Below are 15,512 nucleotides of genomic sequence, written 5' to 3'. Positions count from 1 at the left end.
GGAACTGTTCAGAGGAAGCCTGCTTTTTGGATAAAGCACAATTCCTAAAAGGTTTTTGAAGAAGGGTTATGATAGTAAGGCCTTCGATAAAGCTAGTCACTTTAGTAATAAATCTTCTCTTGTACAATATAACAACAACAATGGCAATACAAATTTAAATGTAACTGGCAAGAGTAATGATGGTCTGATCTGCAAAAGCCATGTGTTTGACTCTTGGGGTGAGGGGGTATAATGGCTAATTCTGGTGAATTTCTTCATAAAAAGATAACATTGTGAAAAAGAATCTCGATACTCCTCTTCATCGCTAAATTTAATGGAGCACATAGTGGCATACAAAATATCCTTTCAAAACATTGTAATATCCTTAAAGTAGATCCTATACTAAATAACATCTACGAGACAAATGGTAGTGTTTAATAAAGTTAAAGATTTCAAGGGCATGTTGGCACCTAATCATTTAAAAAGTCTGGGTAGTAAGGTGCCATTTGGTCCAATTGCTAGACCTAAGTGTCGTTTTAAGTGTTGAAGCTGCAAGGCCTGTAAATCTGTTATCTGCCAAGACTTTCAGATCTCGTACAACTGGAAAATGTTTGATATAGAATTTTTCATTAATTGTAATACTGCACTTGTGATTGATTTAATTCAATGCACGTGTGGCCTACAATATACAGTATAAATAAGACTAAAACCTTTGAAGATGAGGATTTTTGAACATCTGAGATATATTTTAAAAAATAATAATTTTTGTGAGAAGGGCAAACATTTCTTACCTCCTTTCTCTTTTCCATGAGGTGCACAATGGTGATCCACAGACCCTACACTTTTCAGGTATAGATGTACTGTACTTGGGGACAATATACTGTAGGAGGTGGAAACGGAGATGAGTGTTACAGAGAAACAGTTTTGTGAACTTGTGCACCCAGTTTTCCTTCGTAATGCTACGGGAACCATTATGCCAGTTTCTAATTGCACTGGATCACAAATTCATTATTTCTCCTTTAGGCACTTGCACATATATTACAAAGTTTAGTCCATAGGACAATAATTTTGTGTTTAGTATAGGTACCTGCTGTATGGGAGATTTACCTTGACAGGGTTAGCAGGCTTTAATAATATTTTGATCAAAAGATGCAACTGGCTGACTCCTTTGTTATTAGACTTAGGCTGCGGACATGGTGCCTCAGCCCGCGCGAAGGCTGAGGGAAAGCGGGTGCTTTCCCTGGCCATACCAGACGAGCCATGGGGGACGTTCCTAGTGACGTCACGGAGCTGGTTCACCCTCATTGGGCAAACCGCTCACGTGACCTGTCTGTCGCGTTGAGAAATCAGTTTAACTGATTTCTCGCACAATGCGCGCCCCCTCCAGCTTCCGCACGCCGCATGGAAGCGAACGCTGCCTTAAGGCAGTCTGTTCGCTCAGCGTGCGGACGCGTCTGCTCGGTCTACAGTACCATGTCCGAGGCCTTAGGCCTCGCGCGTGCCTGCTGCATAGGCGATTTGTGGCCAGTGCGATTTGGAGGAGGAGACGCCACGGGAAGGCGTAAAAAAGGACTTGTGTCAAAATTAAAAGGCTTGTTGGAGGCGTGCCTGTGATGTCATGTGAGCGGTTCGCCCTCATTGGCTGAACCGCGCACATGACCAGGCCGTCGCGTGACAAAATCAAAAGATTTTGTCACGCAAAAAATCAACCTCACTCTCGTGCACGAGCTCTATGGCCGCACCCATTGGCTCACAGCCATTTGTTTGCGGCGGTCGCACCATGGCCGCGGCCTTAGGGAAAAAATGTAGAAATATCACTAATTTTGGTATTAGTTTGGGAGGAGCGCTGTGTGTGTGTGTGTGTGTGTGTGTGTGTGTGTGTGTGTGTGTGTGTGTGTGTGTGTGTGTGTGTGTGTGTGTGTGTGTGTCAAAAATCCAAAAATTGATCTGCGCTCAAAAAAAAATGTGCGCACAATATAGTAAAAAAAATTAAAAGTGACTGTGACGGTAAGGGGTAACCAGGCTCTCCAATAAAGGTTAAGCCCGTTTTGGTTACCCCTGATCCGTGTATAAGGGTCCAAGAGAGTTAGCTCTTGGGCCCAGTAACATTGTAATTTTTCAATGTATGAAATGTAATAAATAGTATTTGGTGTGTTTTTCCCTTTCCGGGCATGCCAGCGAGCAGGGATTGCTAGGGTATGAGTTTCAAGGGGGGAGGGAGAGGGGGGGGGGGGGGAGAGGTTGTGGAGGATCTGTTAACAGAATGTTCCTAGGAGTTGGGGTCCAGAGTTGTCGGTTCCCCCATAAATGTACCCGGGAATCATGCCTGATTCCCGGATACATGTAGGCACATTGTCCCGGCAATATCTCCCCTTGAAAACGCAAGCGCGACTCACCACTAGGGTACCCTGCTTCAGCATAGCCCCGAAAGGAGAATGAGGCACAGGGATCAATAGGTATCCCTGTAGTTGAGGGAAACCCTAGGTTTAGAGGGTTACCCAGCTAGTGACCCAGAACCAGTGTAGGGTTTGTTGGTGCCCTAACTGTATATAAGGTTGAGGGGGGACTCAAAGTCCAGTGTGAGTCTAAAAGATAGAGTATGGGCACTAAGGCAGCTAAGAATAAAAGTAGAACATCTTTGTTATTCCTGTCCCAAAGACTCAGAAGTATATATCTACCTTAGTGTATTAAGCTATACATTAATAATGTAATGTGCTTTTACATTCGGAATCAAGGTCCAAACAAGCTGCCCGAGCTAACCGATAGGCGCCGGTAAGTCTGCTGGACATAGGAGTTCTAAGCAGTCAGAGGATGTCAGAGGTGAGAATAGCATTTGGGCAGCGGGGAAAGATGCTGTACCAGGTCTGGAGATCAATGGCAGTCGTCCGGGCTGCCACTTGCTCTTCCAGACCTGGTGGAGCCTGTCCCAGCGGTTGGTATTGAGATAGCCAGGGATGGAGGTGGCAAACTTGCTCATGTCCCTTGGCTATTCCAGATTTCCCGCTGACCCGGCTTTTCTAGCCGGCTTGGCTCTGATTGGTTGCTGGGAATTTTTCGACACAATGATCGGCTGCTGAGTCTTGTGAATGAAACTCAGACTACTATAAAGAACTTGTGAGCCAATCAGGTTGGATGTCTCAGGTAGAACGCGGCGGGCTTTTCAAAGTTGCTCTTGAGCGACTAGCCGAGCAACCGGCTTCGATTTCAAGCCTGAAAAACCTGCCAGGAACTAAGTCCCCACTTTTGTGCCCACGTTCTCAAAATCGAACGTAGTGGACGCGGCTGGGATTTTATGCCGATTTGAGTTTGAGGATTGGTGGTAACTCGCGGTCAAGAAAGTCCAAGTTCTCAAGAGAAGGGAGCGCTGGCGTGTGTAACTTCACGCCGATTTGGGAACCAGGAGATTCCCAAATAAGTCCCAATCAGGGTAAAACTCTTATTTAGAGTTCTCTGCACCTAGGAAAGTCTAGTTTTCGACCCCAGACCCCCAGTAAGTGTGTCTTTTTGTCTGTATTTTGTGTTCCATTGTGTGTAAGCGAATTTGTGCAAATAAACTTCAATTTATTTCATTAAATTGTTTTGCTCAATGAATGATCGTAATAAAAAGGTGTAAATTGCCTTGTCTCCCATGATGGGGACTGGTGTGAAATATTCAGTGAAAGTGATAAGGTATAAGTTGGTATATTGAGGCTGAAGTCAACGTCTACTAAAGTGTGTGCTAATGAATATAAATGGTGCAAGACACAAATGAATACTTAAAATTAAGGTGTATCGACTCCTTCCGGTGACGTCAACAGGAATGGCTGCCTGAGAGACTTGCTCCAGGCCCCCTCCAACGTATAACCATCAATTAAGCATCTAAATAAACAAATACCCCCCCAAACCCTACAGCCCGGAACCCCTAAGACCAGCTGGACACAAGAGGGACCTTTTCCGGCGATTTGGAGAGGGGTTGCCGGCGATCTGGGAGGCCTCCTGTGAGCCCCGACCCCCGGTGGAAGTCTCCCCCTGACTCACGCAAAGTCAGGAACGCCAGGGGGAGCGGTGCGGGAGGTAGGAGAGGCGGTGGGGCTAAGCTCAGAGTGTCCCGCGGAGTCCGCTCTAACTGCGGGGCTTGGGGATCCCCCCTGCGCGCGCTGCCCTTGAAGTGCGCCCGCGGCGGCCTCCCGCGGCCCCGAGGGGAAGCCGGAGCAGCAACAGCATCTCTCCGCTGCGGTCCCGGTCACCGCTTGCCCCCCTCCCCCAGAATAAATTAAATATACATACCCCATCAGGCGATCCCGGCAGGGGAGAGTACCCCCTGGCTGGAGGAACCGCGAGACCCACCACGTGGCGGCAGGAGAGGAAGCGGCCATCTTAAAGGAGCACTCCACTGAGACACCAGCCCCCCTTAAAGAGATATACGGCTGCTTGTCCTAACCACCAACTTCCAACTGCTGCCTGAGCCTCAGTGTGCCACAACCCCCTACCTCCCCAGCAACACAGCATTGAGCCAAATAAATAAATACTCAGCAGCTCCAGAAACACCCCAGAAGTTCCGCAACACTCACACCTCCCCCCCTCAAATAAAAGGTAATAAAAATAATAAAGAGGGGACTATCAGACTTTCGGAGACGCCCCCCAAAGAAGGCGCAATGCTGCCAAAGAACAAGCGGACCCAAAATACGGTCACTAAGTTCTTTGCACCCGCGCAACGCCAGATGGAGCCGGCCGCCGAGTCCCAAGAGGGCGTCGCGGACCCCGACCACGCTGGGACAAGTGCGGAGCAGATCCAATTTGAACTGCCTGAACACGGACTGCACAAAGACTTCTTTGAGGCCCTATTTAATAAAATCAGACGGGGGTTCCAGGAAGACTTGGCTTCAGCCATAGAAGGCCTCAGATCCGACGTAGATAGCCTTACCGCACGCGCTGACACACTAGAAGCAAAGGTAGAGGAGGTCTGCCACACTCAATCGACAACAGAGGACGAGGTGAACAGGCTTGGTAACCCCGTGAACGAGCTAAGGGACGCCCTCGACGACCAGGAAAATAGACAGGAGACAAAACATCCGCATCAGAAATGTGCCAGAAACAATCCTGCCGGACGCCATACAAGCATACCTGAACAAGATTTTCCTGAAGCTGGTCCCGTATCTGCAGGAGCATGAGCTACTGATGGACCGCGCCCATCGTGCCCTGGGTCCCAAATCCCCAGACCCCAACCGCCGCAGAGACATCATAGTCAAAATGCATACCTATACCGCAAAGGAGCGAATCATGGCGGCTAGCAGAGGGGTGGGTGACATCCAAATTGGAGAAGACACCCTGCAGTTCTTTGCTGACCTGTCCGCTTTCACAGTCAACAAGCGCAAAGACATGAAACCCTTAACTACTATACTGAGGGCTCAAGGCACCCGCTATAGATGGGGATTCCGCTTCAAACTAGTGGTCCCCAGAAATGGACACTTTCTAACCATCCTGGACCCAGAGGATACCCGGGACTTCCTTAAGGCTCTCGGAATACCCCCTCCACAAACCCAGCAACCTCCCCCAAGCGCGGCCAACAAACCCGCCTCCTCTGAGACCCCCCGTGCTTCGGAACGGCTGGGGAGCCAGAAGCAACACTAGAGCCAACTAACCTCATCTCCCGCTATGGGCCGGGAGCGCCACCAAAACCTGCCTAATGCCCATACTGCCGCGACAGACCCGCCGAGTACTTGAGGAAGACCACCAGAGGGAAACCCCCCCCCGAAGAGAGGCCAAGTCCACCCATCTACCTGATGTCCCTACTACCTCCAATCTCTGCAACTGGATTCCCAGCGGAGAAACGCAGAGACAATCAGCGACAGACCCCCCAGCACACTGCCGTCTAGAACTCAGCCAAGGCCCCCCTCCACTAACCCTCATTCCCCCCCCCACCACAACCCTTTCCTCCCCTCATTTCCCCCCGCCCCTTCCCCCCCAACCCTTTCCCCCTCCCCCCAACCCCACCCCCTCTAGACCCACCCCCCTCCTGAATCTCCTCCCCTACCTGCCCCTCCTGACCCCCCCCCCTTTTTTTCCCTACCACCACCTACCAGAGCCAGGGGAGCTGGAGTCGGAGGGTGACGACCCCAACCTGGGGCCTCCGACCCTGGCGATCGTGGTACAGCCCCCCAGAGAGAAAACCCTGGCTACTGAAGAGGACTATAGGGAAACAAACAAAAAATGGGGGAGCACAGGTTGAGGGACTATACAGACGTTTATAAAACTGCACGGTATATAGCTGTGAGTTGAAATTTAGTAAGGTGTGCAATAACGTAAACACTTACACGGCCTTGTGTAAATGCTTTCACATCAAGGTGTCTTTGCTTTAGGGATCTTCTCTCCGGTGTTCTTTTCGCTTAATACTTTTCTTCTCCTCTGTTGTGTGGTTGAGTGTTCCTGGTCTTCTCCACACGGATGATTAGCGATGTTGTCCTCAGGATTAAATGAAACGAGAACAAATGGCGTAAGGAACAATACAGGAAATAAAATGAAATATAGCTGGGGTAGACAACTGTATTAAAATCAAAAAGCAGATGATTACTGCATCCACTCACACGGGCAAGCGTGAGTGATCTCTGGAGGGAGGTATCTTTTAAGGCACCTAACTGCAGTGCTGTCACATCCCCCACCTGCTCCTTTATATCATATAAGTAGGAAAAGAAGGGGTAATGGGGCGGAGGTTGATTTAAAATATAACCCCGTAAGGTTAGTGATAGACTCACACGGCCATGTGTGAGTATAAACTCTGATTGGTATCTCTTCTCCCCTCACTGGAACTTCAAATCCAAACCTTCAACTGGGTTTGTTGAACCACTCAAATAGTGCCTGGATCACACGATGATACACAGGGGTGCAGAGGTAGAAAAGCGTGATACTTTATTAACAACAACGGGACAAAGTCCTAACAAAACATTTAAAAAAGCACTTAGTCAAAATGACTCAAGAGCTAGGTGTGCATAAAAACAGCCAGTCCATCTGAAAATGTTTGTGCAGGATACTCAAGTGCGCAGCTAACTCTCCGCGTCCGGTTGGTCTGCTGTGCTCCTGCCTCCTGCTTCCGACGGTGGCTGTAGTGGTAAAAAAAGTCTCAGGGATACTAGCCACTAGAATTAGTCAATCAAATTGAGGTAGCGCCCGGGCTTTTCTGTACATTACTGAAGAGGACTATGCAGACTATATCCGTAACCCAAGGGGGCCCAGCAACAATCAGGTTGGATCCACCTTTTTCCCCCTGACCCCGATATGCCACCAGTCTACTCCTACCGCCCCTCCGCCACCACCACTGTCTCCCACCCCCTCTCCAAAATCCCCTATGGCCCCCCCCCACCCCTCCCCCTGAGAGGCCCAGACCTGGGTGCCCATCGCCACGCCAGCTCCCAACCAATCCAAAAGAGGAACTATTTACCCCTGAAACTGCGAGCAAACCATTGGAAACGTGGAAAAAACACCAAATCTCCTGGTTTGGAAGAATAGTGTCCATAAAAATGAACGTACTCACACGGTTACTATATTTCTTCCAAACCCTCCCCATCGTAGTGCCAAGCCCGGCTCTAAAGAACATCCAGTCACTAATGCTCCAATTCATTTGGAACGATAAGAGACCTAAGGTTCCAAGGTCAGTGATGCTCTCCTCAAGAGCAAGAGGAGGCATGGGGGTCCCCGACTTAGTCAGATATTACCTCGCAGCACAATTGAAGCAGGCTGTAGTTTGGAATTGCGACCCAGCCTCGGCCTGTTGGCTCGCAATAGAGTCACATTACGCACAGCCTCACTCCATCCAAGTGGCACTTTGGACCACAGGAGGGAGAGGGAGTGGGCCACAGAGGTTTGGCCTCGGAGCAATGAGATGCACGTGGGACGCATGGCTCAAAAGCATAGGGAAGTATGGTCTGCTAGCTTCTCCCTCCCAGCTCACCCCACTCTTTGGGAACCCCAACTTCCCGCCAGGGTGTTCCACAAGACAATTTGACCAATTCCAGGGTCACAATATTAGGATGGTTGCCGATCTACTGCAGAAGGGAGAGATCCTAACTTTTCAGGCATTAAAGAACAAATTCCAGACCCAAGACCTTCATCTATTTAAATATTTACAACTTAGGCACTTCCTACACTCACTGTCTCAAACCTCCACATTCCCCCCGCTGACCCGATTTGAAACCCTATGTCTCAAAGACATATACCAGAGAGGCCTGATATCACAGATATACAAAAGCACGGAACCGACATCAGACCCCCCGAAACACCGATATATGCAAAAATGGTCGGACGAACTAGGTCTCCCAATAGACCTGGAAGACTGGGAGGACATTTGGGAGCAAGCCCCTAAAACCTCAATTTGTACGACGATAAAAGAAAACATCTATAAAATGATATTCCAGTGGTACCTGACTCCGGCTAGGTTGAGCCAGGTCTACCCCGGCACACCGGACCTGTGCTGGAGGGGATGTGGTCAAAAGGGAGACATGGCCCACATTTGGTGGTCATGTCCGGAGATACACCTCTGGGCAAGCCCACATACCCCCCTCCCCCTCTTCCCCCCCCCCCCTCCCATGTTTGTCTCCTCCTCCCCCTCTTCTCTTTTTCCTACTGAAAATGGAAAACTGTTATTGTTCCTTCTCTGGAAATAATGAGCAGAAATGTTGTGGGCCCACGACACTACTTTATGTAAATTTATCTGTGACTGTGACCAATAAAAAAATTGTTACAAAAAATTAAGGTGTATCCAATGAGGTGATAAATAATAAAGACAATATTATAACAGATGAGACCTATAGTCCCTACAGCTCTCAAAAGGGACAACGAGCCCAAAAAGAGGATAGAGACAGACAGAGAGTGCACACTCTAGGGCATACGTATATAGAAGTATATAAGATAACTTCATGACCCAATAATACATTTAAAATTTGAGTGTCATTGTTAGAAATGTATAAGTCCATAAAAAGTATAAAAACACCAAAAAATGTGATCGATGTAGTCAACATACAATGAACGGATGAAATCCAGTCCAGTCTTTGGGTTCTATGAGACAATGTAGACAAGGGAAAATCCCTAATTGGGTGCTCTATATCCTGAGTGTTGCTTGTAAGCATTTAACAGTAGTGATATACTGACCAGGTAACATCCTCTTGAGACATAAACAATCCTATTATTCCAGCGTGGAGTGAGCCATGAGTTTATTAATCCGTGTAGTGAGGGGAGTTAAGCCATCTAACCTGTTCCCGGTGAGTATGTTGCTCCACCCGGCGGTCCCCCTCTGGGCGAGCTTTTTAAATCTCCCTTTAGTCTCACTGAAAATGAGCACATTTACTCACAGTTGCTAGTAGAATTCTTCTGCACTCCTCCTTTTGCCGGTATGATGAGATAGCTCCTGGTCTGCTGCGTGCCTCTCGTTCCGAAGGTAAGGTAAAGCAGGAAAAGGTAGTGGGACGGGCACTGCTAATTCAAACAGGCTGGAGGCAAAGTGCTACAAAAAGGGGTACTTTATTACGGCATGACAGCCAATATAAAAACAGGAAGGGTCCTCTGACGCGTTTCGTCCCTTATGGGGACTTTATCAAAGATTTTTTTGATAAAGTCCCCATAAGGGACGAAACGCGTCAGAGGACCCTTCCTGTTTTTATATTGGCTGTCATGCCGTAATAAAGTACCCCTTTTTGTAGCACTTTGCCTCCAGCCTGTTTGAATTAGCAGTGCCCGTCCCACTACCTTTTCCTGCTTTGGGTTCTATGAGCCCTGAAGTCTTCCTTTATTACATCACTGCTGAAGAAGTGTCTGTGTTCTGATTGAAAGAGGATAAGGAGCGTCTCACTCTCAGCATGGCTGCAGTTTTCAAAGTGCTGCTTTAACACACTTCCAGCTGGGAGTCACATGCATCAGACTGCACAAAAATCTTCATCTCTCTATTTACAGCAAGTGGAACATCGCTAATACATCCAATTCTCCACTTGTGAAATATATGTGGGCTGGATTGGATTTCATCCATTCAGTGTATGGTGACTATATCTATCACATTTTCGGGTGTTTTTCTATGTATTATTGTGTCATTAAATGGTCTTATATACATATACTCAAGAGTACACACTCACTCTATAAATCCCATTAATACTGCTGACAATATTGACTAGTTTTACATTTTATATAAAATATAACCTGTCCCTGGTAGTGTTTGATACGTCTAAAACAGAAGTTAGATAATGGAAGTAAAATGCCCTATTTTATTATGTTCATTATATTTCAGGGTATTAAACGGGGTATAATTGAGATGGCGGACCTAGTCGTTATAACAAAGGCTGACGGGGATTTGCTCGGACCTGCACGGAAGATTCAAGCCGAATATGTTAGTGCATTGAAGCTACTTCGCAAACGTTCCAAGTCCTGGAAACCTCAGGTGACCAAGCCAGGGAATTGTGTTCTGTTTGGGTGGTCTGGGATGGTCTGGGGTCGGGGTCGTCATGTTATAAACAATAGAATATTCACAAAAACCTGTCCGCATTTTGTTTAAATTAATGGCTTTATTCCTTCTGCCTGAAAAGAATAACCTGACGTTTTCTTTGCGGGACAGGGGTATGCAAGTGACTCACCATCACTAAATAAATCTGTGATCACAACCTGCAATGTGAGAACTAACATAGTAGCTCCTTGAAGTTATTATGTTTTTGATCCTCATAATGACTCTTCCTGTGCCTGGCCCACCATGTTTTTGGTGTTCTGCACTCCACCAATACCTTTTTCTCTCGTACTGTAATACAGTATTTACTGTAGGGGGAGTTGCTCTGCTATTATCTGCCCTTAGCGTACTCTTGAGTGCAGCAGATCTGCAGAGGGGAAATCTGAAAATCTTCTTTTTTTAGATGGCTTTGCTAATTTATTTAGTCTATGATGAAGAGTTGGTGGATGCACGTGATATACCTTAAGTATGTAAACTAGATTAATAGATGGTTCAGGGCACTGTGCAATGCAGTTCCCGCAAACACAGGGCTAAGTTTATAAACCCGGCTCTGTAATACCATAAAAGTCTTGTTTGAAAAGGTTATTATACCTCTTAATTCTTCCCAGGTTATGCGCATTTCTGCTAGAAACGGAGAAGGGATCTCAGAGCTTTGGAAGAAGATGGTGGAGTTTCAAATGAGCATGCTCACAAGCGAAGAGCTGATTACCAAGCGCACGAATCAACAGAGAGTCTGGATGTGGAACCTGATTCAGGAAAATGTGCTCCTGCATTTCAGAAACCATCCAGCAGTTAAAGACCAGATCCCCCTTCTTGAACAAAGAGTCCGCACTGGAGTTTTGTCACCTGGACTTGCAGCTGACCTGTTACTAAAGGCTTTCTCAGAAAGCAGCTAAAACTTTGCATTGTTCTGCAAGAATAGGTGTGTGTGTGTGTGTGTGTGTGTGTGTGTGTGTGTGTGTGTGTGTGTGTGTGTGTGTGTGTGTGTGTGTGTGTGTGTGTGTGTGTGTGTGTGTGTAGACACTGTGACAAACGGCATACTCCGGGGCTCCGCCGTCTGTCCGGGACTGTTAGAACACGGTCTTTTAGGGTAGGTTAAATGATGAGACGTCACGTACTGTTCCTTTAAACAGGCTATGCCTGGTTTATTCAGTCCCAGGCACTGAGACTGCCACAGTTTAAACAGAAAACAAAGCCAAACAAAAAGCTGCTCGTCTGAGCGATAACTTAAACTTAGATGTCCCTGACTCAGAGTTGGAAGTGGCTTGTCCACTTCCACCAACAAAATAAGTACCTTTGCAGTCTTTAGACAAACTAACAGAATGAATGAAGCGATTTGGGAAAGAGGCTTTCTCACCCCTCTGCAGTTCAGCAGCCTTCCAGGCTCTTGGGCGGGGCCCAGAGGAAACAGGAAACAGGTCTTATATACCTGAACTCTAATCAGCATGACAGGTGACAGAAAACAGGCAGCAGACAAACTGTGGAATGGAGTGCCTGTACCACGAGGCTGCCCTGTTCAGCTTAGACAGGACAGAAACTGTTCAGTATCCTGGGAGCCCTGTATATGGAGTTTATTACCAACCCCTGGTTTCTGTCACATATCCTCCCCCCCAGCTCAGACCTCGAGGGGTGAGCGACCATGGATATTAGGGAGTGCATCCTTGACAACCCGTCGGCATTGCCATGTTTGTGCCCCGACCTGTGTTCCACAGAAAATTTAAAGGGCTGTAGGCTTAGGAACCACCTGGTCACCCTAGCGTTCTTCTCCCTATTTTGACACATCCAGGTAAGGGGTGCATGATCTGTGACCAATCGGAACTTTCTCCCCAACAGATAATACTTGAGTGTCTCTACAGCCCACTTTATTGCGAGACACTCTTTCTCGACTATGGAGTAATTTTTCTCCTGGGGATTTAGTTTCCTACTTAAATAAAGGATGGGGTGCTCCTCCCCTTGAGACTCCTGGGAGAGTACCGCCCCCAGCCCTACCTCAGATGCGTCGGTTTGGACTACGAACTCTTTGGAGAAGTCAGGTGTGACCAACACTGGTTGGGCACAGAGAGCTTCTTTCAGGCTTCTAAAGGCCTGTTCGGCTTCGGGGGACCACTTTACCATTAGCGGTCCTCTTGCTTTTGTGAGGTCGGTTAGTGGGGTTGCCTTAGTTGCAAAATTGGGAATAAACCTCCTATAGTAGCCAATTAACCCCAAAAAGGTCCTTACTTGTTTTTTTGTGACTGGCCTTGGCCAATTTTGTATCGCCTCTACTTTGAGTGTTTGTGGTTTGAGTAACCCTCTACCAATAGAATACCCCAGATACTTGGCCTCCTCCAGACCAATAGTGCATTTAGCGGGGTTAGCAGTTAGTCCAGCAGACCGAACTGCGTCGAGCACAGCTTGGACCTTTGGAAGGTGGGACTGCCAATCTTCACTATGGATTACCACATCATCCAGGTAGGCGGCAGCGTACCGAACATGTGGTTTTAAAATTTTATCCATCATTCTTTGGAATGTGGCGGGAGCTCCATGTAAGCCAAAAGGCAGCACCTTATATTGAAAGAGGCCGTCTGGGGTTGAGAAGGCTGTTTTTTCTTTTGCCCTTTCTGTGAGGGGAACCTGCCAGTACCCTTTTGTTAGGTCTAGGGTTGTGAGATATCGGGCTTTGCCCAGTCTCTCTACAAGTTCATCCACCCTGGGCATAGGATAAGTATCAAATTTTGACACCGCGTTTAGTTTCCGGTAGTCATTACAAAACCTTGTTGTACCGTCTGGCTTTGGGACTAAAACTATAGGGCTGTTCCACCCACTTTGGGATTCCTCAATTACGCCTAGTTTTAGCATTTTTTTAACCTCTAAACTTATAGCCTCTCTCTTGGCCTCTGGGATTCGGTAAGGTTTAAGGTTAACTCGGACCCCCGGTTCAGAGACTATGTCATGTTTAATTACGTTAGTTTTACCTGGCTGTGTAGAGAAGATTTCTTTGTTCCTTCTCACTAAACTCTGGACCTCTCGTTTCTGATGCACGGACAGTGTTTCAGCTATGCTAACCTCTGGGTCAGTTTCTTGATTCTCTGACGGACCTGGGGGTACTAGGGTTAACAAGACCTCTCTATCTTTCCAGGGCTTGAGTAGGTTTATATGGTAAATTTGCTCAGGTTTCCTCCTACCTGGCTGCCTTACCCTATAATTTACTTCTCCCACTCTTTCCAAGACCTCATATGGCCCATGCCATTTAGCAAGGAATTTACTCTCCACGGTGGGAACCAGAACTAGTACCCTATCACCTGGAAAAAAAATTCTGACCCTAGCACCCTTATTATACGTATTCCTTTGTGCTTCTTGAGCTTTCTCCATGTGTTCCCTCACTATGGGTAGGACTGCAGCAATGCGGTCCTGCATTTGGGCAACATGCTCTATTACACTTCTGTAAGGGGTAACCTCGTGTTCCCAAGTTTCTTTGGCTATATCCAGTAAGCCCCTTGGATGTCGGCCATACAATAGTTCAAACGGGGAGAAGCCTGTGGATGACTGGGGAACTTCCCTAATGGCAAATAACAGGTATGGTAACAAACAGTCCCAGTTTTTCCCATCCTTATCGACCGCCCGGCGTAACATGCTCTTTAAGGTTTTATTGAACCTTTCCACTAAACCATCTGTTTGTGGATGATAGACTGAGGTTCTGAGATGCTTGATTTTTAGGAGTTTACATAGCTCTTTTGTTACTTGGGACATAAATGGTGTTCCCTGGTCAGATAAGATCTCTTTAGGAATTCCGACCCGGGAAAACAGAAGTACTAACTCTTTTGCTATGTTTTTAGCAGAGGTGCTACGTAGGGGAACTGCCTCCGGATATCGGGTAGCATAATCTAATATTACCAATATATGCTGATGTCCCCTAGCAGACTTTATTAGGGGTCCTACTAGATCCATAGCAATCCGGTCAAATGGTACCTCTATTATGGGAAGGGGTACCAATGGGCTGCGGTATGCTTTGAACGGGGCGGTGATCTGACATTCTGGGCATGAGGAACAATAGTTTGTAATTTCTGCCAGAACCCCAGGCCAATAAAAGCTTCGGAGAACCTTTTCTTTTGTCTTTTCCACCCCTAGGTGTCCCCCCAATGGATGACTATGTGCGAGGTGTAATACTACGTTACGGAATGTCCGTGGTACCAACAATTGTTTAGTTGTAACTGATTTTCTTTTATCAACCCGATATACTAGGTCGTTCTCTACCTCGAAGTAGGGGTAAGCAAGTGACCTATCTGGTTGGCCATGAGTACTATTCTGGTCCCGTATATTTCCCCTTGCTACCGCTAATGTGGGATCCTCCCACTGGGCCTTCTTAAAACTCCCAGGACTGACCTCTAGGTCAGCGAGGGTCTTATCCTGTACTGGGGTGGTAAGTGCCTGATCAACATCTTGATTTGGGGTATTCCCTACCAAAGTAGTGATGGGGAAGGGAATTTCACAGCACTCCTCCTTTTCCCCCTTCTTATTTGGGCCCTCGTCAACCTCCATTTCTGAAAAAGGGAAAGGATTTGTTTCTTCTAACACTTCGTTATGGTCTGCTATTGAACTCTGGGCGCTATTCTGAGCTGGGGACCACATTTTTAGAAAATGGGGAAAGTCGGTCCCTATTAACACATCATGTGCCAGTTTGGGTACAACACCCACCTTGAAATCTAAAGAACCAAATTCTGTTTCAAAAAAAACATCAACAGTGGAATATTCATGATTATCCCCATGTATACAACAAATTGCCACTCTTTGTGAACTGTTTACCTGTTTCTTCTTAATGGGCAATAGGTATTCGGACACTAGTGTGACCATACTCCCAGAGTCAAGAAGTGCCCGAACCCTCTTACCATTAACCTTTACAAATGCCCACAGATGGTTATTCAAGGGGTCCTCTGGGCTAGGGCCCATACATTGGGACAACAGCGAATAAGGTTCCACGCTGTTGCATTGCATGGGCTCATCATTTAGTGGGCAGATTTTTGCTGTGTGGCCCCTCTCATGACAATTTACACATTTAGGTACATAGTCTGTGTCCCACTTAGAGCCTTTTCCCGGCTCC

General features: G+C 47.1%; 1 protein-coding gene across 3 annotated transcripts in view; it reads left to right on the top strand.

Moving 5' to 3' along the window:
• Window positions 1-12,092, top strand: part of MMAA (metabolism of cobalamin associated A) — a 32,847-nt gene extending 20,755 nt beyond the window's left edge. The window contains exons 6-7 of one of the 3 annotated variants that reach the window (XM_075614162.1): window positions 10,226-10,375; window positions 11,044-12,092. In XM_075614162.1, coding sequence (XP_075470277.1) covers window positions 10,226-10,375; window positions 11,044-11,331 — 438 coding nt within the window. In that variant the 3' untranslated portion in view covers window positions 11,332-12,092. The remainder of the gene's footprint in view (window positions 1-10,225; window positions 10,376-11,043) is intronic. The other 2 variants (XM_075614143.1, XM_075614153.1) reach the window with 2 other exon arrangements.
• The last annotated feature ends 3,420 nt before the right edge of the window (window positions 12,093-15,512 follow it).

The sequence above is a fragment of the Ascaphus truei genome, chromosome 1 (assembly GCF_040206685.1).
Source record: "Ascaphus truei isolate aAscTru1 chromosome 1, aAscTru1.hap1, whole genome shotgun sequence".
NCBI classification, from domain to species: Eukaryota; Metazoa; Chordata; class Amphibia; order Anura; family Ascaphidae; genus Ascaphus; species Ascaphus truei.
Note: the sequence above shows the minus strand (reverse complement) of the source record. Positions and strands in the feature narration are given on the sequence as shown.